Raw genomic sequence first — 25,394 nt, forward strand, 5'->3', positions numbered from 1 at the left:
ATTCTCACTGCTCACATTAGGCAGCAACCTCATGGTCGTTGAAGTGTTGGTTTACAGTACGATTGATGGTACATTTAAGACGCTGGTTGCTTCTTTTTTGTTTTGGCAGGTGTTTTTTTTTGCTTTTTTTTTAACAAAATGGCTGCAATAAAAGTGAATTGTTTGTTTTATTTTCCCAGAGAGGCGGCCAGTAACTTTCTAACTGCCTTAAGCCTTCAGAGGAAGAGTCAGAGTCTGCAGCAGTCCCACCAGGTGATGTCAGGGAATATCTGGGCTGCTTTGAGGATAGCTCTGTCTATGATGGACCAGCCCGAACTGTTCCAGGCTGCTAACATCGGGGACCTAGACCTACTCATGAGGGCATTTAACCTAGACATTTAAGATGAGAGAAAACGAGGTGAACATATTTTAACTTTACACCAATAGCCAAAAGTCCAAAGTGCACCCTTCAGCAAAGAGTGGACCAGTTTCCTGGCCGTGAGTTTTTACACTTGAGTATTTAATACAGTCAGGATTGTGTGTCAACGACGGGTTCTTCCAAGTTTTTTTGCTGGCTGCATTATGATCAATTTGCACCGCAAATTGCAATTTCCCTGAAGAGCACAAGGACAGGCACAGATTGTATGAGCAATGCCTTAGAGAACACATCAATTAAACCCACTCATCAGGTGGAACAGAAGCAGAGGTGGATAGACAGCCCATTTTTGTGGACAAACCCCACTGTTTTTAAGTGGTCGCTGAGCAAAGCCTTTAACAGACTTGATTTTTAAACACTCACAACTGTCTGCACTCTGAACAGTGGTTTTAGTCATCAGCCACATTGAAACATAACTGGAGCTCTAAATCATGTTTCCAAATTGTTTTATTTTAAACAAACTGCTGCACCTATTGCATTTCCATAAAATGATCATGATATCTTTCTTTTTGCACTTTGCACAAAGATAATTTCACATTCCCAAATGGAATGTGGCAGCCTGGTTTTCAGCCTTACAAAATAGATTTGATGAAAAGTTGTTCAGTTTATGTGGCAACACAAAAAGCCATTGGCAATGCTTTGGGTACTTCAAAACTACTGCCTGTTTCTGAACTTTCTAAAAGATTAAATTTGCTTTTTGTGTCTGTTTTTAAAACTTGATGGCTCTTTGCTCCCTTTATAAAGTTGGTTGAGCAGTTAACTTCAAACCAGTCCATAACCAGTAGAAGCATACATCCTACACATGAATATCCTACTTATATTAATATTCACAGCTGTGTAAATTGTAGTGCGGTTTTGCAATAGTCAACAGCAGGTAGCTGATGTATAGCTGCAAGCCAAGGAAGCAGCTTACCATCTAGGATAATGTAGTAATTTGTATCTTTGCAGAACAGCCACTGGCAATAAGAGTTTGTTCACTTAATTAAATCTGGTAGCCTCAGTCATCAAACATTATGAATACTTATCTACTATTGTGAAATTTAGTTTTCTATAACTACATATATTTGACTCTGTACTGCAGAAACACAGTAGCTTTGAGTTTCTGCTGTATGTAAACGGGCAAATCCTCACTCTGCAACAGAGTATGATGGATCATCTCCACTATCACCCTCACCTCAGCTTTGAACAGGTGTGCACTCGCTCTGAGTGAGCGGTGTAACTAGGCTTTCTCTCCAAACCTATGCAAAGGTCATGTTTTCTGTTGCCATCCTGAATGGTCTGTGCTCCTGTCTGCCTCAGCGGTCCAAATGGAAGTGTTTTTTCAGAGCTTTGAAAGAATGCTATCAGGGGAAACCAGAGGCTGGCTCCAGAGCCATTCATCTTCCTAACTGCTCAGCTCTGATGCTGTGCTCTGTATGAAAATGTTTCATTCAAAAACTGCAAGAGCAAACGGAAGTGTGCTTTTTCAAATTAAATAAATGTCCGATAAACACCTTAGACAGAACTTTCAGTTTTTGTTTCAGTTATATGGCAAATTGGCAAAACTGTTATTATTGGTAATAAAACTAAAATAATAAGATTAATCAGTTACATTTAATAGTGGGCATGTACTATTTGTATATTTGTAGATACAAAATCAAGCACACATCTGAATATAAGAGTGAAAATGTTTGCCACAACTGCACATCCCACAGTAAAACTTTAATTGCTGACCCAGTTGGGAAGATGGCCATATTATGCTGATGATTATTATTACTGAGAATTGTTTTATTATTTTTCATTTGTTTAATGTCAAGAGTCAACTGAAAAGACAACTTGATATCGGCAAGATTTTGTTTTCTTTTGGAGATCAATTGTATTTTTCATTATGCAACAGTGGGTATTTGGTGATTTGGGTGTTATTTTTTTTTTATTTTGATTACAATGTTATAGTGAAAAAACATTTTTAAAGAAACCTTTAAAATGGTGTAATGTATAACTTTGACACACTCAGACATGGCTGGTAAGGATGATGTTTCTGTAGAAAATACTGCATTACCTTCTCAGGTGAACTGACTTTGTGAAACGCATGCTCCGAAAGGAATGAAGCGGACTGCATGATAGATCTATACAGTTATTTTTGAATGCAATTTTGAGTTGTATGCACGCAATACATGGAAGTGCTTTATTTTTGTCCTAACATAAAAGTGACATGCTTTTTAAGGAATATAAACTGCATTACACAATGTTCTTTTATAAATCGGTACTCTCAACCTGCTTGTTGACTTATAAACACAGTATACTGGTTAAATAATATATACTCTGCCTATAAATTGTCAAATTAGGATTACGTTACTTTGAGTCAAATCCAAATCCATATGTACTTTGGTTTTTAAAAAATAAAATAAGCTAAAAATGCTTTTTCATGGCATGTCGGAGATTTTTCTTTGTTTTTCTTTGAACCTCTAAAAGACTTTTACGAAGCATATTTTTAGATCAGTCAGTACATGTGCATCTTGTCTTCACAAAGGCAGTTTGTTCTGGCTTGTCAATGAATTTATGTATAACAATATTTTGGCAAATGATACCCTTTATATATGACCAAATATTTATTGAAAACTGACTATATTGCATTATATACTGTATGTAATCACAATGAAAGCATTAGCACCTTTAAATCCACATAATGAAAGTAATCTTTTCAAATAAATTCTTGTTTCTATTCTCTGCTCTGGTGTTCAGTGTATATCAAATTTTTTCTCAACAAGTACCACTTTATTTTGCTTTCCAGGTATCACCAGATCTAAACATGGAGTTTATCGGGTCTAAATTATGGCTAAACATGGTCTTAAATGAGACTAAACCATGGATAAGGCTGTTTTAAATGAAAATGAGACCAAATAAAACTTAAACTACTTAAACTGCAGAGGGCCCTATGTATCACTAGAGGCAGAATGCATCCCCCAGATTGAGAAACACTGGTGTAAATGATGCTCTGAAATCCCAACAAAAGTGTTTTTATTTATCCAAACAGAGTAAGTAAACAGCGCCATAGATTACATATTATGACCCTACTCACAAACACTGACACACCTGGATAAACATGTACATTACAAAAGTCAACTTAAATAATCCCTTGTAGGTCTTAAAAACTAAAATGGCACAAACTTGTTTTCAAAAAGGCAACAGAGTAAAAACTGATAAAGAACCTTCCTGACATTTAGTCAATTGAAAAGGAGAAAAACTTAAATGGTACAATTGTACAATCGAAATGTCTAAATGCAGGATTAGTGTACATGCCAACAGTGAACTGCCTGACAAACTTAACAACTGCTGAAGAAAGTGAGTGTAGCCGGTGGGAAAGCAGGAAGGAGAAAAACTCAGAATAGAGAAATAAAAGGTGCTGAGAAGCAAGAACAATTGCACAGTTACTGAACATGACAATACACTGATAAACAAGACAACAGCTTATACAAATATCCAGTTGTAACAAAAGGATTTCCTTTTGTTTTTGAGGTGACAAACAGTAGACATTTGGTTTCTGAGTTAAAATGACTGAATTGGAAGAACAGCTGAAACACAAAACTTGCATAGAGATATGTTACACATTCACACTGCATAGGCTCTGAACTGAAACCTGTAGTAACTATGACAGATGAAGCACAGTGTTTTTGTATTAGAAGAACTCAAATCTAAACCTGCAAAATGTGGACTTGTTATTGACTATAATGATTGGTAATGTAGAGCGTATGGTAAAACAATATATAGAGTTCGTGAAGAGGTTACATTGTAATAACATGACAATAAGATAAGAGGGAGGTTTTAGTTGCAGGGAGCACCTTATTCTGAATACATTCGGCACATCATTGTATTTATCTGGTATAAATAACTATTGTGCAGTTTAACGTAACTGAAACGTTTAAAAGTGCACTATAATACTGTGTCAACCTGCCTATTGTGCATATTGTCTTGAGATGCATAAAAGAAGGCAACCATAGAAAGGCTGCAAACTTTTATATATTAAGCTGCAGCTGGGCTGTACAAGGTAAGCAGGTTTTTCACTTTAAATGTCGCATGTGTCCAGTTTAAGGAGTAATGAGGTTTCAGAACCACATTCATTCACTTGTTTACAGCCAGTGACTCCAGTCTCCAGTCTATTACGTCAGTACAAAGTGTGGTATGAGTTTCAGAAGAAGAGCTTTGCCTTTGTGTGAGGGATCTGCTTGTTGTCAGCGGCTATGGCTGACAACGGTTTGCATTAAAATATGACACTGAAAAGATTTCTCAATAAATCTTAACTTGCCTGCGTCATAACTAGCTGAAAGTGGGGCAGGTCAGAGCCATTAGTCAGGCAGTTATACTGTATATTCTACAGCGGTATATTTTACAACTATTTATGGATATCTGATGCTCTCATCCAGACAAAACTTTCATACATCTGTTCTCTGGTATCTAACCACACCATTGTGTCTGTACAGGACATTCCTCACACTGTAGCTTCAAATATTAGCCACAAGCAGCATTCTGTTTAACAATGAGGGCTGGTAGTAAGTGTTTTAGTTTTAATTTACAAAAAGTACCATAAAAATCTGGGCAGAGTAGCTCAAGGCATGGGTTTTGATATGCATTTGTGTTTCCAGCAGCATTAATTGCACAAATCCCTCTGTACCTTCACATTTACACATAAAAACTGAAATTTACATTTAAAGCCAACACAAATGCACGATAAGCTTTCCCTTTCTGACCAGTGGTGTTGTTTTCCTGAATGACATCAAGAGGAGCTGGTTGTCTGAAATTTCTTTTGTACATTGCTTCCACTGCTACAGTCGTCTACCAGTGAAGACTGAGGTTCTTTAACTGCTCGACAGTCGACGGTAAAAGTAGATGTAACCCAAGTCTTTTGGAGGCCTTTCTGACAAACACACTTTGTGGTCATTGTAAATAACCCACCTAAAAGAACAAAAAAAAAACTGAGTGCAAATTGTTAAAAACAAAGTAGATTAGTGTTAGTATGTTACTCACCGTCCTTCTTTTTTGATGTGACAAATATAATGTCCTGACATTGTTGATGCTCCCATGTGGCTGATAAAGGCAAAGAGCTCATAACCTTAAAAATATATAACATAAAAAAATCAATGTCCAAAATTAGGGCCGCAAGTAGTTGATTTGATTAGTCGACAAGTCAAACAATTATTTCTCTTGTAAATTAAGACTATTTAAATATGTTATCAACCTAAACGTTGAAATGTGGTGAATGAAGGCTGAAAAGCATATTTTTAATGAAAATTCTAATTTTTTATTTTATTTTTTTTGACATTTTGAGTCAATACTGACACTGTTTTTCTCTTATAAAGGTCTTTACGTTTGTGTTTTAGAGTAGATTGAGTCAATAATTTTCTATTGTCAACTAGTCAGGATTAGTTAATTAATTATTACAGCCCTATTAAAAACTGAATTTACACTACAGCTTTTCCTGAAACAACAATCTCTATTTTTATGGACTTCAGACAAGTGCACAGTGTTCACTCGTATGTAACCCATTATGCATGTAGTAAACTTTAGTAAATATGCTAATCCCGTGGGCACTTAAACTTTCAAATGTAGTTGTAGTGTTGTTTCCTCTTTGAACAACACCAATAGACAGTAACAGTAAAATCTTAAACTCACGTCCTGGTCCATCTTTGACCCGAGGGCCTGCTGTGTCTCTGTCTGGGGACAGTGTGGAGTCACTGTGTGAGTTGGCGTTGGAGAAGGCGTTGTCATTGGGCTCAGTGTCAGCCATGTCTGAGAGGGCGTCACTCTCCTCCTCCTCTGGGTGGGTGAATATCCAGTCGAGTGCTCGCTCAAGGTTATTGTTCTGAAAGATAATCAGAAAATGTAATTTACCACTGAGAAAGATTTAACAATAAAGGCATGTGCTTAAGAAATGGAGGAGCACTGTGGTTAAAAGAAAACACACCATCAGAATTTATTTTAAGAGTCTATATTACAAACAACATCTACATTAGAGGTAACGTGCCAGATTTTCCCTGGGGAATTTTCCTTCTCATACAAAAATAGAGGTGTGATTTGTGGAGACTGGTCTGAATGGAGCTATGGGTCGTTGTCTCTTCATGTCAGGTCAGTGAGGTTGAAAAGTTCCTCCTGCTAATTTCAGTCCAAAAATAACCTGGCCTCGAGACCCCTGTGTGCTTCACGCCTTCTCCCCCCACATGAGAAATATGTGTGTTCATTTTTTTGAGTCTAACAATATCACGGTTGGCAGGGAGATCGGTGATAAACAAGGAAGTCTATTTTGGAGTCTTACTAACGGTCCAGCTGCTATTTATACAGAGGGGCAGGTGGAAAAATGAAACAAGACATGTGAGAAAGTGAAGCCATTTAAAAAAACAGCTAGACTAACAGATTAAAAGGCAAGATGTTTAGAGCATGTTTACAGATGCAGTGTGATGGACTGTGAGGTACCTAAAATGGCTCTATTTTTCTTTCCATTTGATTTAGTTCTTCACATCAGCAAAGGTGTCTATGCACTGTAGGGACTATTTGTAAACAGCGGCTACTTGAGCAGAGATTTTTCATTACTCTCTCTGACACATGGGACCTGCAACATTTGCAAATCTGGAAGGCATTCAAGTAGGCCAGCCAGGTATGTTTCAGAGGTTTCAGATGTTCATCACAACTTAGCCTTCCAGTTGTGACTAGAAAATACCACAAGCCACCACGATCTTTTACTGTAAATCCAAATCTACTCAGAAATAATCTGGTTAATGGTTGTGATTGATATTATTGTACCATACAGTAGACCCCCTACAAATATTATGATTAAGATTTGTAACTTTATTTCGATACTAAAGAACAGGCTCAAGACTCTACTGATTTCAATATCATTAAGGATAACTAAAAATCCTATTTGAATACATAAATACACAATACACAAAGAGTTGTTTTTTTTTTCTAATAACATCATGTGGTCTAGTTCTAGATCAAGGCAATTCAGGAAGGGTCCAGTTTTTGTCCGAATGATCTGATTTCAGTATCTGTTTGTGCTCAAATAAATACCTAGTTGTGAGTTTCTAGTAATGATTAATATCTGGGAATATATATTTTTTGACAACCCTCTGTCTGCCTCAAACTCATAATATGATCGTTCAAGATTATGCAGAACACAAAGGGTAACTGATGAAAAAAGCTGACCGTGTTTTTGAGTGCTCGGATGCTGTGTGCGCGAGGGAATCCCATAGATGTGAGAATGGAGATGCTCTCTTCTGGAGGAGAGTTGGCCAGTGGCATAGCCCCCATGGGACTGTCACTGGTGGAGGGGCCGGGTTCCATCATGGAGGGCAATGTCAGTGGCTCAGCAAAGTCTACAGAGACCCCACAATGGTAAATTAGTTAAGTAAGCAGTACAAGAATATATTAGATCACAACAAATATGAAGTAAACATTAAAAAGGCCTCATACTGTGTACCTTAACATGCAATATTATCTAAGGGCTTATCAAAATGATCAAAATTTAGATTTTTATTTTACTCTTTAATAAATTAAAAATGCAAGGAATAATATTGAAAAGTAATGATAAATATAAATACAGATTTGTTCATTTTCATATGTGTTAGGTACAAGCCCCAAGAGGGCAATGGCTTGTGACTTCCAGTGATTCAGTAAAATGAATACATAATGACAACTGTTTTCTCAATGCCATCAAAACTTAACACAACCCATTTTGCAGATGTGAGACACATTTTGAAACAGGCAGGGTGCTGTTCTAATTTTCAGTTTAGAGGCACTTTACCACGAAGCAAGAGGAAAAGTGAAGCAAAAATGCCTCAGGAGAACAACTCCACAGTACATGATGTCTAGGGATTTAACCAGTGCATAAATATGTATAAATATTTGTAAAATAGCTATAAAGGACAGGGAATACTTCTAGGCTGTCTTAAATCATCAGTCTCACTCACAAGCCAGTGCACTCCTTGTGCTAGCACCAAGCAAGCAATAACTGCTAGTGATACATCGAGAAGGACATCAATCCATGTATAGTATACTATTTATAATCTCTGCACTCTAGGAGGCAGACTTGCTGTGTTCAAAATGGAGAGAAGCCTCTTGATAAAATGTTTTGAAGTGCAATTAATTTCTAGAGAAAATATAAATAGTGAAATTGCTTTATGCAACTGAAACAATAAAATGTTGCAAAGTAATCCCTATTCCCAATGTACCATCATGTATCATTTGTCCCACTCAAATGTTATTGCAATACAAAAAAAAAGGTTCCTCATTAGTGCAAAGAAAAGATCCAACCAATGAATAAATAAATAAATAAATAACAAACATAAATAAACAAACAAGCATTGAGCCAGCTATGATTCCAGCTATGATCTACTGATTAATAAGTCGCTATAGCAATTATTGAGACAGGCATAAATGGAGATGCCATATGGGGAAAAAAATGTAAGATTAGAAACAAAAATAATGAATCCAAAAGTGAAAAAAAGAAATAATTGCTATATTGTCTAGTTTGTTATTGGTGTTGGCGTGTTTGGTTACCGGGCTCTTCCATGTGGGCTATGATCCAGTTAAACGCCATCTCTGGGCCCATGTTGCCGGTATAGTAGACAGCCTTTCTGCAGGCCTCCAGAGGAAACCCCATTTCTGCCAGCTGCATTGCTGCAGCTTCATCTATTTCAGGAGCTGGGGATGTGACAAAGCCACATCAATAACTGAAATTAAGCCAATTCAGCTCTACCAATAACTCCACTTAAAACAACTACTAGAGTTTACGGTATCTCTCCCTCCTCGGGCTTCATTAAACAAAGAGGCTGGCACAAGCATGAACCTTGGGGAGCTTATTTTATCAAGGCATGATTTATCACGAAGAGAAATGAGTGCGACTAAAACAAGCTGCACGGAAAAGTAAAGTTTGTTTGGAAGTATCTCGAATTTAGAGAGCAGCTGCAGCACCTGCTCAAGTATATATACACAGTCAGGGGCCTAGCTCGGTCGTCTGTAGCATTAATCATCTCTCCACTGCTCTAAAAATATGTAATTTATGTACAAACTACATATTTAAATACACTATATAACCTTAAAAAGTACTTACAGTCTATGGAGCCCATGGAGTTATCTGAAAAAGAAGAAATATGATTATTACTCGCAGAAGACTTTTTTTATAGGTGAGTGCTGAGGAAAACAAATTGCTTGTGCCTCGTCACCACCCCGCTGTGACACAACACAAGTGGTCCTCACAGTTTCACACATCAGCAATCACAACTGCACTTCTGTTTACACAGGTCTGATTTTGGAAACTTGTCACCCAGAAACTTACTTAACCCTGACAAGTGAAGAACAATTTATCGCGGTACAGTACTGAAAATGAACCATACTTTTAAAATCAAGACAATTCACTAAAAAGTGTAAAGAGTTTTTCTGATTGACAGTGCCACTTTTAATCACTGGCAACCTGTATGTGCTCTTGTTGTGATTGTAATGTCACTGCTGTGGATGAACAACCTTCTGGTAAACACTTTTAACTATGTCAGACCTAATTAACTGTTTTTCATTTTTGATTTTTTTTTTCCTGTATAATAAATAAAATGCTTTGAAATGAATCTATAGTACAACTTTTCCCATTAGGGTTCAACTGAAGTAACATATGTTTGCAGCCATAAACTAGGCCTCACTAATCAAGCACTTAATTGCCTCTCATGTACATACTGTATACTGTACTAAGTTCGACCTCACTGTGAACAACACGTACTCAGTAACTGTTTAGGCCCACCTGCCCCCTGAGATCCTATTGAATATGCCCCCAAGAAGGAAGGGCAGCAGTTTTGAGCCAAATATCATATTAGAGACAATTTCACGCACCATTTAACACTCACAAAACGCTACACCTGCAGATGAAAACTGCTTTAGAAACACACAACTCTATCTAGCTTCAGACAATGCCATTTAAAATGAATTACGCGGCTTTGCTTATGCTGTAACAGAATTTTCCAAACTGTCGATTGAAATGCAAGATCTATAACCATGTCTGGTGCTTGAGGAAGTCATTGACCTTTAAATTTAATTACAGCTCTGTGCTCCTAAATATGCAGGTCCAAAAATCCCTCCAGTGGTGACCAATTCATTTTTTCCCTTTTTTTATGCATGGATGCAAAATGTAGGCTACTGTAGGTGAGTCATGCATGGGACTAGGGAGTACAGCGGAATTTACTCTTAGTTGGACAAACAAATTAGTCAGTGTTTTAAGAGGGTTTTTAATGTAATAAATTAGCATCTGAAATCAAATGTACCTCTAGTATCTTCAGGTAGAACAATAGGAGGCATGAGATCAGGAAGCTCCTCCTCTCCGGCCTGGAGTCCTGTGGCCCGCAATCGACTCAAGTCAAGGAAATCAGGAACATCTATGGCCAAATCTGTGTGGAAAGCCAACACACTAATTAACTATCCTTCTTTCAAATTCAGATACATTTACACTAGTTAAATTTAATGATTTTAAAGAGCCTCATAACTCACTCAGAAACAAAAAAGCACCTTACATACAGTAATGGCTGTCAACATGCAAGTAAGTTGTGGGTGAATGTTGCCCTCGTATGGACAGTTCTGGTATTACAGGAATACGTGCTTGTTATTTCAGGTTGTATGGGGTTCTCTTTCATGCATTTAGACTGTTGTTACTGTACCTAGTTTTTTTGGTACCCAGTCAACACCAAATGTGAATTTCTTAATTTGTAAAACCAAATACTCTGGAAACGAAGCAAACCGAGATGTCCTACAAGAAAATCAGAAAGAAACAATGTATCATTAACTGACAAATGTCTAGCTAACAGGGAACAAAATAAATAAATGTAAACATGTCCTACTTGACACCAGCTGACTTGGCCTGTAACGCTGAGCTCCAGAAGTCTGGGACATTCTCTGGTTCTGTGAAGGCCTGCAAACAGGCTGTGAAGGGGATCCGCGCTCGCACTGGTTCAGGAGGAGGGCGCATATTTTCCTCTGCCTCTTTTCGCTTGGCTTCATACGCTAGCAGTTCCTCTGAAAATGTAAAACATATTAATGATAGTAAATAATAAACAATATCAGATTTGATAGAGCTTATTATAACAAATTATATTATAGCGTTTATTCAATGGGAATAAATGCATATTTTGTGAATAATTTTAAACACATTTCTTGTTAGGTTATCACTGTGGGGCATATTGTGTGTAGTACATTGAAAATACAGTGTGAATGTCACACAGACAACAAAATCTAGACCAGTGTGAGATGTTCCTGTTCTTTATAGTTCTCAGTCTGGTGCTGAAGGATTTTGGGACCCTGCTGGTTCTCCCTGAGGCGTCCACCTGAGCTCTGCTCCTTTCTGCAGGGCAATCCTACTCCTGTCAGGAGCACTGGCCTGGAGCAGCTGTGGCTCTCAGCCTTATGCGGGTGCAGTTACCTCGGTTTGTGGCAGCTTCGATTGGAGCAGGCAGCTGGATGCAGTAGTCGACTCTCTGAGTGTAACGAACGCGCCGTGTTTGGCAACACTGAACACGATCTTCAACCAGGAACCGGAAGACGTCACTGGGATTTTCTGAGCCACCACTATTTCTCTGGGAAATGACAGATAAAGAAGGAGTTAGACTTTCAGACTTTAGACAGAATGAAGAATAAATAACCAAGTAATTTTCCGTTTCTATTCAGAGAAGTCATTACTTTACAATATATATGTTTGCTCCCTCGCTCTTCTGCTAACCGACTTTCTATTCTAAGCAGTGACACAAATACAAAGTGATAAAAGTATCCATGCTGACTGGGTCTGGGTTCAGACATGTTCAGTCTTTGACCGCCTTACTAAATATGTTTAGGACAGCTGCAGACAGGGCCAGTAACTTGAAGAAAGGGGGCGCCATTGAAGATGTAGTTTTCCTACAGTGAAAAAGGCTGTGTAAGTGAGTCCCGGGGAAATGTAACGATTTGAAAACAATTTCCAGTGGCAGTTGGGGTCAGGACATGTCTGCTGTGGCTGGAGCAGAATAGGAAGCATTATCTGGTCTTCAGTGTAACAGATAGCACTGAGCTAAAAATAACTAAAAAGATAGCACAGATTGGACAGCGCAGGGAGACCCTCTCGAACCCATGTGCCAGACCAAATTGGATTCAATACATACTGAATATACCTGACAAATATTTTTTATCTTACTTTGGACTATGAATTATGGAATTACAGTTCTACATAAAAGAAACAGATGTGGCTAAGGAAATATTAAGCATAGATACGAAACACATTCAGATGAACAATCAGATCTATGTATCGAAAAGCCTTAGAACACACAAACATATGAATTTACAAGGTACTTTATACAGGTATTTTATAGGGCAGCAACAATTCCTTTGGTTGTTATTGCTGTTTGATTAATTATCTTTGAATAATAAACAGCATATAACAAATGAAAGAAAATGCATGTTTTCTTTCATTTATTTATCAAAACTCTTTGGACTGAATAAAGCTCAAGATGTGGCCAAAGATTTAAAATAGTTGTTGCAGCCTTAATTCTTTTAACGCTTCAATAAACAGCTTCACTGACCTCCACAAAATTGATGAGGTGCAAAAACAACTCGTGTGCATCTTGTTGTCTGTTGGATGAGAACTCTGGATGACCTCTACTGACCAAGGATTTGAGCATCCGAGGTGAGACGCCTTTCTGTTGTAACTGTAAATAAAAACAATAAGGATCAAAACTGATGTCTGTAACTGAGTAAAACATGCACACAATAAAACACGCAATTTACATAAACACTCCATCCACAAGCGAACAGATGACACTCATGTAAATCAACTACAGATAATTCCCAAATTCATATAAAATAGCATAAGAGGAGGATGTCCTGTTTAAATTAAGATTTGTAAATGAGATACAATTATTCCCCAGAAGAGTGCATGCCAATCCCCTTGACAGCAGCTGTCAATATGTGTCTAAAGCTGACTCCATTATCAGACAACAGGGAAGAGTAAATTCATAGTGCTGCTCTATTAATTACGTTTACAAGACTTTTATGGGAAGGCAAAGTAATAAGTTAATTTTCATTAGAAGACAAAAAGCAATCCAGCCCATCCTAAAAAAGCATTTATCATAGCGCTTGAAGCTCAATCTCTAAGCAAAACTCCCACCAAACAATGTGTTTGGTTATGACCGCAGTCAGAAGCAGGACATACCCAGTTTAATACCTTGTATTCTTCTTTCATCACCTGTTCAATGAGTTCAGATTTCATTGGTGGTTTGGAGTACTGGCCTGAGAGAAGCCCATGTCCCAATTTAGCCCTGACAAAGAGAAACGTTCAAATGTGAAGTAGTTGTTGTTGTTGTTTAATAAACAATGTCCCATTCTGTGTATATTATTGATATCTTTTTGATGAGTTAAAACAGATACAACAGTGGCCTATGTACAATATATCATGTTATTAAACTACTGTCAATACAAAATGTCTTCTATTAAATACAGTTATTTTTAGTTTCATCTGTCATTTACATGTTTCAAAACTTGTATGTGGATTACAACACAGCCTCATGTAACACTGGAATCACTTACATTTGTGTGGCAAAGTCCTGTGTGGGGTCAAGAGGTGAATAGTCAAATATTCTCTGAAGATTTCCCACATACCTAAATATCAAATACAAGCCACAGTCAAACAGAAGTCAGACAGGAACAGTATGGAGGCTGTTATAGAAGGCCAGATTAACTTAAATTTAGGTAGGCCATTTAGGAAGTACACTGTTATTAACTATTGTATATTCTTAATGAAAACAACACTCACATTCTCTGAAAGTCTGGGATGCTGAAGAGGACCTGTAGCACTGTACCCATATAGCAGCTATTGCCCAGGTTTTTGATGCCTGTGTAGCCTGGACCATAAACTGCCTTTAACTTCATGCCCGACTCCTGGATCACCTCCCACTCACTCACCCGTGGTCTGGCATTGTTATCTGTGTGGTGACCATTTTCTGTCTGTAAGAGCAAATAAGAACAAGAAGGATCATAAATATGCTATGGTTTTAGTTACATTATAAAGTTAAAATCAAATGAACATACCCTTTGTTGCATTTGGAGCATATCTATCCCAAAATGTGATAAATGTTCTGATATGTGTGGATCCAGCACAGCTTCCTCCTCTTCAAACGAATAGACATCTAACCACAGGACCAAGCAACCATGAAAAGAAATGATATACTTAATAATACTTGATATACTTAGGTAAAAAAAAACAACAACAATAACGTAATACAGAATACACACTTGTTTTTCTGTTGTTTCTTGCTTTTTTGTTAATTTTGAGTAGCAAAGGGTAGAATAATTCAACAACTATGACTCTTTATTGGTACTAGTGACCTACTAGTATGTTTCATTGTGTCATATTATTATAGCAGATAATATATTTCTTGAAAGTGTGTTTCAGAAGAGTGTACTATCCTTCTAAAATTGATTTAAATATTACCCTTTATCACAATATTTTCTATAGTAATATGAAAGTCTTTTTTAGCGCAATAGGCCTAAATATACTGATATACTTTGAAATACAAATTAGTCACAGTTATTTAAAAAGTACACAGTGATCATACCAGCTCCATCGGGGGTAATAGTATCAAGTTTGACTGCCAGTGGGTGATTAGTCTGTTTGTAGTGGTCCAGAGCATGTCCGTTCCCTCCGCTGCCGTCAAAGAACCATTTTCCACAAAAAATAGCGCCATCTGTGAGGTTCAGCCAAAGGTTTTCTCTCATCTCACACCTCTGACATTTCCACCCACTACAAGCAAAAACAAAGGATAGTGCAGATATGTTTTTTTTTTGTAATGCAAGTGGTGTAATAGTAAACAGAGAATATATACATTTGATTGTACCTTGGTGGGATTTTGACCCCATTGTCCAGCTGTCTGAGGCTTCTGGCATGTCTAGACACTTGGATATCCTCCTCCCAGGACTCAGGCTCCTGTTTCTTGTAAGGTGATGGTGCATTGAGCACTGCATCACATGCAATTGTTACCTACACACACAAAACACACACATATTTGATTTTAGCTCATGGTGGATTTTAAGTTGACAAATACAGAAATCTTAAAAAGGTAATTAAAGATGCACTATATCACTTTTCTGGTGAGCGGTGCACTGTTTGCATTAAAACAGGTCTTACATTTCCTTCATGTATTGCTTACAAATACCTTGACAACAGGCATTCTAACTATCAACAGGGTCGCCTCTCCACAGACCTGACCTACAACTTGACTTGGCCTGGTGGCGGAACCTGCTTGTCTCCAAGATCCATTCAATCCATATTGACGAACAATCTAGGCAAAGCCAAAGCATCTCCAAGGAGGTGGACCTTTCACCAGAAAAATTACAGAATGCACCATTAAATGCAAAACATGGTTAACTGCTGACAAAAAATGAAACAATATCATGCTTGTAACATGCCATCGATGGATTCACACAGCGCGTGCCAAAAACATGCAGGAAGCAGGCTATTAAAAAAGTGGTGACTAAACTTTTTCTTCACTAAAATACAAAGCATCTGTTTTATTGTCATGCAAATAAACACACAAATCCCACTTCACCAACTCACTGACCAGAGCGGGCAACTCCTCAATATTTGGTAAAGGGATTTCGAAGTGGTCTGGGAAAATGACAAGTTTGGCCTCGTCTTCATATTCATAGTCCTCCCCGTTAAAATCACGGTTTAGTTCTAAATCTGGGAGAGGAAACACAGAGTCAGATGGAAAAAACCCAGCTGATGTTACCTAAGACTTGTTTTTCCTTGTTGGTTTGTTATATATTAATTACATATTTATAATTGACCACATGACTTCAAGCGACAGAAATAGAAATCTATCTTAAACTGATTGCAACAGCTCGTTATAGTTGTTGCACCATTTATTTTTTTAAATTTACACACTATTTTTGTATTAAAAAGATGTCAATTATTCGAGTAATGCAAGTGCTACAAGACATTTGACAAAATGAGTAAAGGAATTCTTGATTGACATGCCCTACGCATCAATTAGTGAATTAAAAAGGGAGCTATGCATTGTGCTATAAAGTATTTCTGTGATGAAAGTAAGACCACAAGATCACAGGAGTTCACACAATCACAAATATTTTTACATTTATTGGTAAAATCTCAATTCACTCCCAAATCCCAAACTACCACTATCACTCAAAGACATGTACTTTCTACTGGGTCCATAAAAATCTGGATAATTTAGAATTACAATTACCGGTAAATAATTAGCTAATAATAAATGTTGGTCGACAGCATTAGTTGACAAAAGGCATGGGGTGATATTGAAATTAGGTGTCACAATTACCGTGTGATTAACGATTATATCACAATAATTATTAAAGTTGCTGAAAAATTTTATGGATATGAATATTTATAATTTTTAAGTTCCATATTTAAACTGTTATAAAATTGTACTTTGTTATAAGTGAAAACAACAATGCCCTAGAAGAGATCATCTGCACATTCTGGTGATTATCTTTGTTGGCAATTATCACGATTATAAAAATCGATAAACAATATTCCTGTTTATTGTTCCATACCTAACTGACAAGTAAAAACATTTCCCATCGTATTACAAATGCTTATGAACTTGAGCGCACAGAAAGTGCTGCTAGTGCTGACCCCTACCTAAAGTTGTGTAATGACTCATGAAATGTAGCTCATGGACTATCTTTGACACAGTGTTATTATTTTCCTTTGTTTCATAGTGACACATAATGTAAGCACTCTGGATCAGAGGGCTTTTATAGAGATGAACATAGACAAAACATGCATGTCATCACATCAGAGATCATTTAAGAAAGAACTATCCCAGGACTTTTTTGCTTTATTAGGAACTAATACTCTCCTCAAGAAAAAGAATCAAGTTGAAATACTAGAGAAACAAATGCAAATTGACGTGTACTAGTTTTAGAGTGGCATGTAAAGAGCCACAGACTTGGAACAAGTTGGGCAGAGAAACATTAAAGTTCCCTCATCTTTGTTTATTTTTAAGGGGACACTGAAATTAGAGCTTCAAGGACAATTCAATGAACCAAAATCTTGTACTGCTGATGGCTTCTAAATTATATACATTCTTCAGTTACGCTCGATAAGCCCTATGTGGATATCAAGTTCATATCCTGATTTATTTAGAATTATATTACTGTGAGTGTTTTGTTTTTCTTGGTCTCTTGTTGTTATATGAAAGGTGTTTAGGAAAGGCACTGTGCAGTATTTACAAGCTGCTTCAGGGGTTTCCCATTTACAAGATGTACATTCATAGCTGTGCTGTAACTAAACTACTGCCACTTAAATTAATGAAGATTTCTAACATCAGTCTCATATAAAGGCAGCCCACAGACATAGACACCTGGTGTGCCCACGGCTTGGTGGAAGTGTGTCAGCCTGTCATGTCCCCTGACAGGAGGTGGCAGCTGTGAGACCGGACCACTGACAGAAGGCACCCTCCTCTGCCCCAAACACCAAAGCATAGTCCGGCCGACGCATGTGGCACTTTGATTTAGAACAGTTACCAACCACACATACAAATAAATGGTCTAAATTTAGAGCACAAGGGGTGAAGAGGTCTCGTCATGGGAAATAACTGGCATTTTGGGTAAAGACCAGAACAACTGGTGGGTAACTACTGTTGAGTAAACATTAACAGAAGCCACATAACATACAACTGTATCTAAACCACACTCAACTTACCTAGGAAGACTTTTCCATTTCTTCTTCTAGGAATGGCCCCTCCAGCAGCTCCTGTGGCTTTCTAAGGATAAAAAAGGAAAAGAGTGGAAATAGTTTAAAATCAGACATACTTCCAATTTAAACAGGATAAATTAAACAGGTGAAAACATTTTTGAAAATAGATGCCATGTCAAGTTGAAGGTCAGATTACAAGACAGTGGGGAAGTCCCTTACATGAGACGGACATAATGAAACGTTGCTTGCTTTGGCAGACTGTTTACAGTCATGTCAGTGTATATTTATTTCTAACACACATAACTTGCCAGTGATTATTTAAACGTATGATACATAATTTATTTTTTATTGTTCCTTTAAATTATGAGGACATTTTAGTTTTTTTGGTCTAGAGGGGGCCAAGCTAACGCGGAGAGAAATAAAGAGAATGCTGACACATAGGGGACTGAGGGGACTCTTGGGTAAACGGTGGTGGACACAGGAGACTGCAGAAGTCAGCAGCTGTTTCTGAGCAGATCAAGTAATGGAAATAGCAACAGAGCTATAGCACTGTTAGGACCAGTCAGAGGGCATGGACGCAACAGGTTGTTGTTTCCTAAAATTAAGTAATCTACCACATACCGGTCATAATTTCTCTGAATTAATATGAAATTAACTTTTGTTACACATCTCCTATCTATTTTTCCCAGTCACCAAATATAATTCTTTAGTTTAAAAATATCATTCAAAATGAGACACTGCATCTGAAGGGCCTTTCTGAAACTTCACTTATGGAAGAAACAAAGTTCATACACTCAGTGGGTCTGTTCAAATAAAGGCTGAATGCAGAGATGACTGATTTGGTAAATCAATACCTGCAGGTCCATAATAAAGAAAAGCAAGTGTTTAACATATATGGTTGAATAAACTGTGAGGCTTAGAGAGGAGCAACATAGCAAAACATTGCACTTTGTATTTTTCACTTGTGTCAACTGCTTCTTCTGAAAGTTCACACTTCACTGTGATTGGTTAAATCCAGCTGTCATTCACTCTTATGGAGCTTATGGAGGCCAACTGGCTTCCATAAGGGTGGGAAAAGCTGTGTGTGCATTTGAGAAGACAACTGTATTAAATGGAGAATAGTGCAAAAAAATGTAGATTGTCATAGATTGTCATATTGAACAGCCTTAGTGAGGTTTACATTAACTCCTCATTAACTACATCCTGACACACATGGGACTGAGGCAAGTATGAGTATAATGACATTAAGTAAAGAAAGCACTCACTTCTTTGACGTGTCTCTTGAGGTGCATGTACACACTCTGTCCTGTTTTGCGATAATGCCTCTCCACATGTTCTCGTCCGAAGCCCAGGAATGTGTTCATGCACACATAGAGACCGCCCTCAGACTCCTGTCACCAAAACAAACAACAACAATCAACACAAGTCACCATCAGCACCACGTAGAGCTCTTTCAAGATGGCGTCCACGAGAACGAGCCAAGACAGGAATTTTACAGAATTTTAAACAAATGAATGCAACTCAGTTCACAAGTTTGGCCACACAATTTTTGATTTATTTATATTTTAATATTATTTGTTATTTATTTTAGCAATGCTTTTTTAAAATTACTTTTTTGTTCACGCCAAATTCAAAACATGGTAAACATCTCAGAAGATCACTCAACATGTGCACAATCGTGGCAAATGTATCTTCTTTTCCATCCCTACTTAATAGCTATGAAAAATTTACTTCAAGAGAATATTGAGAGCTGTGAATTGAGAAAACAATATCAGTTAAAGCTTAAGGGATAAATCCAAATGGTTTGCTTCTTTATTTTTAAATAACTGGCAGAAATTGGTAAAATTGCTTTGAGAGTACTTGTCGACATGTTCCAAATTCAGAATGTAAGATTTGTGTATAATGTGAAAGGAGATGCAAAAAACCTGCAACACTCTATCATCTCATACAATCTACATTTAAGATTTTAAACAAAAATATAGGGCCCTAATTTAAGTGCTCCACCTGCCTATCAAAATGTAAGGAGGGGGGGTGTACCTTTTGGAAATTGTGAAATCATTTTTTCCCTTCATTATACACCAACAATGCTTTTAAAAATTTAACTAAATGTCCAAGTAGTATATAGGCCATATAAACTACATGAATCCACGTGATAACTTTTAAGTGGCCCAAAGTGACATATGAGCTTCAACAGTGCAAAGATAAAAATAAGCCAGTCCTCAGGCCGGCATGATGAACTCCAGACAGCTGAGTCACCTTTAAAACAGTTTCTGTGGAGAAATTTGCTTAACATTTACATTGTTCTTAGAGAAGATTTTATGAAGATGGACAGATAAATAAATCTTCTTTTTCTGTCTAGACTTAATAATGAAAAAGTGAAAAATGTACAAGAACACAAACTGTTGACCTCTACATTACTGCAGCATTGGACTTACGTTTACAATAAGTCTGAATTCATCAACTTAAGTGTTAAGTCCCATACACATAACTATTAGAAAAACAGAAGCTTACGGTAAAGTCACAAACAGCAGCTGTTTATAATGACAGAGCTGATAAAGACTTTGAGCAGGTGTCTATGAACCAGTTAGACAACAACTTCTGCTGCTCTGGATAAACAAAAATCACACAAATTGTTGTATTTTAGGATTCACAATTTAAAGGACTTAAAACTTCTCTTTTAACTAGCTAATTTGTTGCCATGACAACGTTGGATAATGGTCAATTGAGATGCAGAGACAAATTAAAACAGATTTTTCTCAACACCAATATAAAAAATAAAAATAAAAAAAATAATAAGATCTATTTTCTCCATAGACAACATGACAGTAGCAGCACCACAACACACACGAGGTAAATACTACTAAAATAAAGATATGGATCTCCCTCATCTGCCAATAAAGGATGTCTTGACAAAGTGATGTATTGAAGATTCAGTTTATTACATTAAGTTGCCTTAAAGCTCATGTGGATTGGACGTCTAACCATCTCTTTTCTGTGACACAAACTACAGGCGAATTCACGTGTTTTGTTCACTGATTGTGAGGCAGGCAGACCCCGACGCACGCACACTACACCCTGACGCACGCACACTACACCCCGAAACCAACACACTCCTGCCCCGCTACCAAAACACACACACGCCACTTACGGGAGAGTCGAAGGAAAAGGCACACTCGCTCTTGAAAACCCTGTCTCCAGTTTTGGGGACCCTGATAGTGGGCATGTACGGGACAAGAAGCTCTCCTAGATCTGTAGCCATGTTCGCATTCCTGCTTCTCCCACCACAGTGCAGCCAGCCACCGGAGCAGCGCTGACAGAGGAGAGGATGCTATTTTTAAAGCACTTGGTCTCTCTACATTCCTCCAGCCAGGGGGATGTGACGCTAAAAACATAAAAATAAATGACGATGGGGCGGAGAGACAGCAGTGCCACTAGCTGTAATGCTAAGCTAATTTTGATCTTTTGTTTTTTTCCTGTAAAATCATTTGACCTGCGCATTGCTCGCCTCACCGTAATGACGCGCTCTGGAATATTTGGTCGCACGGGACACGCCCACTTATGTTTTGGCGGTTGCAGAGATCTCAAGCTCGTGATTTGAGTTGCCAAATTTTCAGTAAAATAAAATTTGCACATGTGTGTATAGTATTTTTCAGTAATTATAAAACAAAAATATTCTAATAAACGCTGCCAGGATATGAGTAAGTATTGTTATCCAAGTAAAAATATGTATGTACTGGTATGATTCAATGTGACTCCTATTAATCTTTAACCTATTACCACAATTGTGCACACAACCAATTACAGGATTATTAAGAGTTATTTTTCTTAATAAAATCCATTGTCCAGCTACACTGCACAGCTCTGCCATCAAGTGGACTAAATACGTATTGCAAACCATTTGTGCTGGTCGCGACTCGCTTTTACTTGTTGATTCAATGAATACGTAGTTTTTGTAGTGCTTTCAAAGTAAATATAAAATGTGTCACATGTGTCATAGTAAGAGAAATCTCCAGCATTGCTCTTTAGCCATCTGTGTTTTTGATTGGAGAAGGATACAAATGATAAATTAAACACATATAGATATTTTATTTATGCAAGAAGAAAAACTGTACAACAGCGAATATGTTGTGGTCACACACCAGTATCATGTAATCAATTGTCAGGACTGGCTTTGTGGCTATTGTCAATTAGCTCCTTATTTGGAGTTGCCAAATGAAACCATGGGCCATCCCCTTCTTGCCTCATCTGTCGCCGAACTTCCAGCTCCATCAATCTAGAAGAAAAAAAACAACACAAACACAAGTGACCAAATCAAGCATTTGCTGAGGTAAACATTATTCAATTAAAGCATTGTTCTCACCTGATATCAGCTTTCTCTTTCTCCATCTGAATTGCAGCCATCATCTTCTCATAATCTTTTACAGGAGAGTCATACAATGTCCGAGCAATCCACCTGGTGATGGGGTGCTATAGAGAGACAAAATAATTTTAGGTCAGGATACTGTCCAGTAAACACTGAAACAGATGTATTGGCATCAACATCAGGAGTCAGGGTATCAGAGTACTCTGGACTGACATTTAGCATCAAGGTAACAATAACAACAACTCAAAATATCAGGCAACCTCTACATCACCTCTAAGTCACTCTGATATCTCACTGAATATTATACACACAAAGGGGTGCAGGAATTATTATTGTAGGGAAACAGTCAGTGCAGTTAGGGTATTGGTATATTTTAAGTAACCATTTTGTCCTGATAATCACAGAGTAGAACAATGGTAATGTAACATCACCTTGTAGTACTCCCAGTGTTCAGGTTCATAACCCTCAGGAATCTCAGCCAGTTCTGCTTCGCCTGCACAGAGAAAACACAGACAGGACATAAATATTAAATGGAAGCATTCAGGGGAAAAAAAGAAATAAAATTAAACTTACCAACAAAAACATTCACACACGTGACAAACACAGCCACAGGGATGCCAGTCAACAGGACATAATATTGCTGAAAGTTGAAAATAGGAAATCTGTCAGCAAATGATTTTCAAACTAAGTATAAAAAGCTTAAAGCATATTTCCAATGAATAAAATTAAACGTTTGTAACTCACCAAAAGACGCAGAAATCTCCTGTCATAAAAGTCGGATGGTTTTACTATAAACATTTTCTTTCCATGACCCCAACGTACCGCCACTGTAAAGATTTGAAATAAACATTGAGATAATACTATGCACACATATCAGTATACCTATGTTTTTTTAAACATTTTAAAAGGGACAGATACTGGGCTGAATCAACATAAATAAAGACACACTTCATTCAACTTGAGCAGCTTTGTTGACAGTAGTAAGGTAGCACTGTTGTTAGCACGCTAACAGACCGCTACAAGGTCATGACGAGACGGCCACATTTATAATGATAAAAAATACCAAACCAACAATCAAAATGTATCCCACCTTTATCTGTTCTTGCGACTGTTCGACTGAGCAAATTAGCGGCATTATTTCCAGATTTGAGAGGGCTCAGTCTGGCTGCAATAGCAGCAGCAGACCTGAGAACACTCATGCCCACCATCTCTGCTGAGGAGCACTGCCCAACAACAAGCTCTGTGATTGGATATTATTATTGACAGGCACCGACACGGAACAAAATGGGAAAAGAAGAAAATAAATAATATTACTTCTCTGGAATGTTTAATTTTCAGTCAAAGTGTATCAGCTTTTCGAAAGACATAACATTTTTAATGTGTTATTAAATATTGTGTATGAGTAATGCATGCTGGGTAATGTGGGAAGGACTCAGTAAAAATGGCGACGTCCTCGGCTGTGGGACGAATTTTCAGTCTATGTAGAAATTTTCAAAATGTCTTGAAAATAGCTTCAGCCTCTAAACCACAACAGTCAACTCTTTATTTTAACAAATGCTACGTCGGTCTTTACGGGTATGCTATTCACACCTCTTTACATTTAGGCTACGTCGGTCTTTACGGGTATGCTATTCACACCTCTTTACATTTATTTAGCCAATGTGTTTGTAAGCTGCACATGTCATGAAGCTAAATGTTTACCATACTATAGCCTGCAGTTAAGCTTTGTTTTATACTGCATTAATGTTATTCTCTCATTAGAGGAATATCTCCCCTGGCTTCTTCAGTATCCCTGTCTGCTTGCTCTGATCTGCACTGTCGGACCCTGCACACATCCATCAATAGGCGAGGACTGGATGAATTCTTTGACTTTCCTGAGAATAGGGGTGAAACTACTGTCAAGTCAGGTTCTGTACAACTTTGGCACATAATCAGCAGTGGTCTTTGAGACAGCATTTATGTTTACACTTTTGTTGATTTCTACAGGTGCTCCATGGACTGCTAAACAGCTAAGGACGAAGAGCAATGAAGATTTACACAAACTTTGGTAAACTTTGCTGAAAAGGTGTTGATGAATTTCACTTTGCAATTAGTATATTATATATACTTTTTGTCTCAGGTATGTACTCCTTAAAGAAAAGAACATGTTGCTGACACTTGAGCAGGAAGCTAAAAGGCAGCGGCTTCAAATGCCAAGTCCAGAGAGAATACGAAAGGTTTGTGTTGGATGTAGAAGTTGAAACAAATCAGAATTGTATTTAAGATTGTAATATTTGTTTTTGTGGCAGGTTGAAAGATCCATGATAAGACTGGAGACTGTAGTAAATGAACGAGAGACTGCAGTGCGGCTGCTACAAACAGGACAAGAGAAGGGTAGACCAGGAGCCTGGAGGAAGAACAAATTTGGATACATCTATTGGTAGAAAATGTTATGTTTGCAGCCTAAAGCTATACGTCACTCAGAATTGTGAAAGTCAATGCTCGGTTTTTCAGGTATCGTTTCAAAGAATATGCTATCCCATGGTACATGAATAGGCGTTACAAGAGGAAGCAGTTTTACACTCCGAAATTTGTTGAGCCCCATATAAGGTTAGAAAGAATATTTGTTTGCTAACTGTTAATTAAAATACTAATCCAATATGTACTGTTCTTGCAGGTTACGTATAGAGAAGAACATGCGAGAGCGAGCTAGGAAGAAAACATTACAGAAAGAAACTCTTGAAAAACTCAAAGAGAAGTTTCCCCAAATGAAGGTCTCTGCATCCTGAAAAGTGTAACCTTTCAAGAAACACATCTCTACAACTAACACTGTACATTTTTGAAAGTTGTTAATGTTTATAAACCATGCTAAATAATAAAGTTACTTAAAACTAAAATGTCTATGTATTTTTATTTTGCAATTTTTATTTTTT

At 37.5% G+C, this 25,394-nt stretch overlaps 4 protein-coding genes across 7 annotated transcripts in view; 2 read left to right on the forward strand and 2 right to left on the reverse strand.

Moving 5' to 3' along the window:
• pex5la (peroxisomal biogenesis factor 5-like a) overlaps positions 1-1,894 on the forward strand; it is a 69,590-nt gene extending 67,696 nt beyond the window's left edge. For both annotated transcript variants that reach the window (XM_033965872.2, XM_055221130.1), the window contains one exon: positions 180-1,894. In XM_033965872.2, the coding sequence (XP_033821763.1) occupies positions 180-381 (202 nt within the window). In that variant the 3' untranslated portion in view covers positions 382-1,894. The remainder of the gene's footprint in view (positions 1-179) is intronic.
• Positions 1,895-3,390: 1,496 nt separating this feature from the next.
• On the reverse strand, positions 3,391-21,601 carry usp13 (ubiquitin specific peptidase 13). 2 transcript variants are annotated; one of them, XM_033965808.2, is made up of 21 exons: positions 21,268-21,601; positions 19,385-19,510; positions 18,126-18,186; positions 16,000-16,121; positions 15,277-15,419; positions 14,998-15,182; positions 14,471-14,568; positions 14,196-14,386; positions 13,970-14,041; positions 13,596-13,701; positions 12,967-13,092; positions 11,838-11,991; positions 11,260-11,434; positions 11,080-11,168; positions 10,690-10,812; positions 9,495-9,518; positions 8,942-9,085; positions 7,589-7,758; positions 6,062-6,251; positions 5,417-5,501; positions 3,391-5,344 (listed from the first exon to the last, which is right to left on the reverse strand). In XM_033965808.2, the coding sequence occupies exons 1-21, from the start codon at positions 21,376-21,378 to the stop codon at positions 5,248-5,250; spliced, it is 2,592 nt and encodes an 863-aa protein (XP_033821699.1). In that variant the 5' UTR covers positions 21,379-21,601; the 3' UTR covers positions 3,391-5,247. The 2 variants fall into 2 exon arrangements, with proteins under 2 accessions (XP_033821699.1, XP_033821700.1); XM_033965809.2 differs by having other exon boundaries at positions 13,608-13,701; positions 21,268-21,559.
• A 584-nt stretch (positions 21,602-22,185) lies between these two features.
• Positions 22,186-23,723, reverse strand: ndufb5 (NADH:ubiquinone oxidoreductase subunit B5). Its single transcript, XM_033965862.2, has 6 exons — positions 23,573-23,723; positions 23,227-23,309; positions 23,056-23,122; positions 22,914-22,975; positions 22,480-22,586; positions 22,186-22,392 (listed from the first exon to the last, which is right to left on the reverse strand). Exons 1-6 carry the CDS (start codon positions 23,688-23,690, stop codon positions 22,272-22,274), a joined length of 558 nt encoding a protein of 185 aa, XP_033821753.1. The 5' UTR covers positions 23,691-23,723; the 3' UTR covers positions 22,186-22,271.
• Positions 23,724-23,911: 188 nt separating this feature from the next.
• On the forward strand, positions 23,912-25,348 carry mrpl47 (mitochondrial ribosomal protein L47). 2 transcript variants are annotated; one of them, XM_055221148.1, is made up of 7 exons: positions 23,912-24,057; positions 24,244-24,389; positions 24,469-24,529; positions 24,602-24,698; positions 24,771-24,901; positions 24,976-25,071; positions 25,139-25,348. In XM_055221148.1, the coding sequence occupies exons 1-7, from the start codon at positions 23,924-23,926 to the stop codon at positions 25,248-25,250; spliced, it is 777 nt and encodes a 258-aa protein (XP_055077123.1). In that variant the 5' UTR covers positions 23,912-23,923; the 3' UTR covers positions 25,251-25,348. The 2 variants fall into 2 exon arrangements, with proteins under 2 accessions (XP_055077123.1, XP_033821749.2); XM_033965858.2 differs by having other exon boundaries at positions 23,922-24,105.
• The last annotated feature ends 46 nt before the right edge of the window (positions 25,349-25,394 follow it).

Source organism: Periophthalmus magnuspinnatus, chromosome 4 (genome assembly GCF_009829125.3).
Source record: "Periophthalmus magnuspinnatus isolate fPerMag1 chromosome 4, fPerMag1.2.pri, whole genome shotgun sequence".
NCBI lineage: Eukaryota > Metazoa > Chordata > Actinopteri > Gobiiformes > Gobiidae > Periophthalmus > Periophthalmus magnuspinnatus.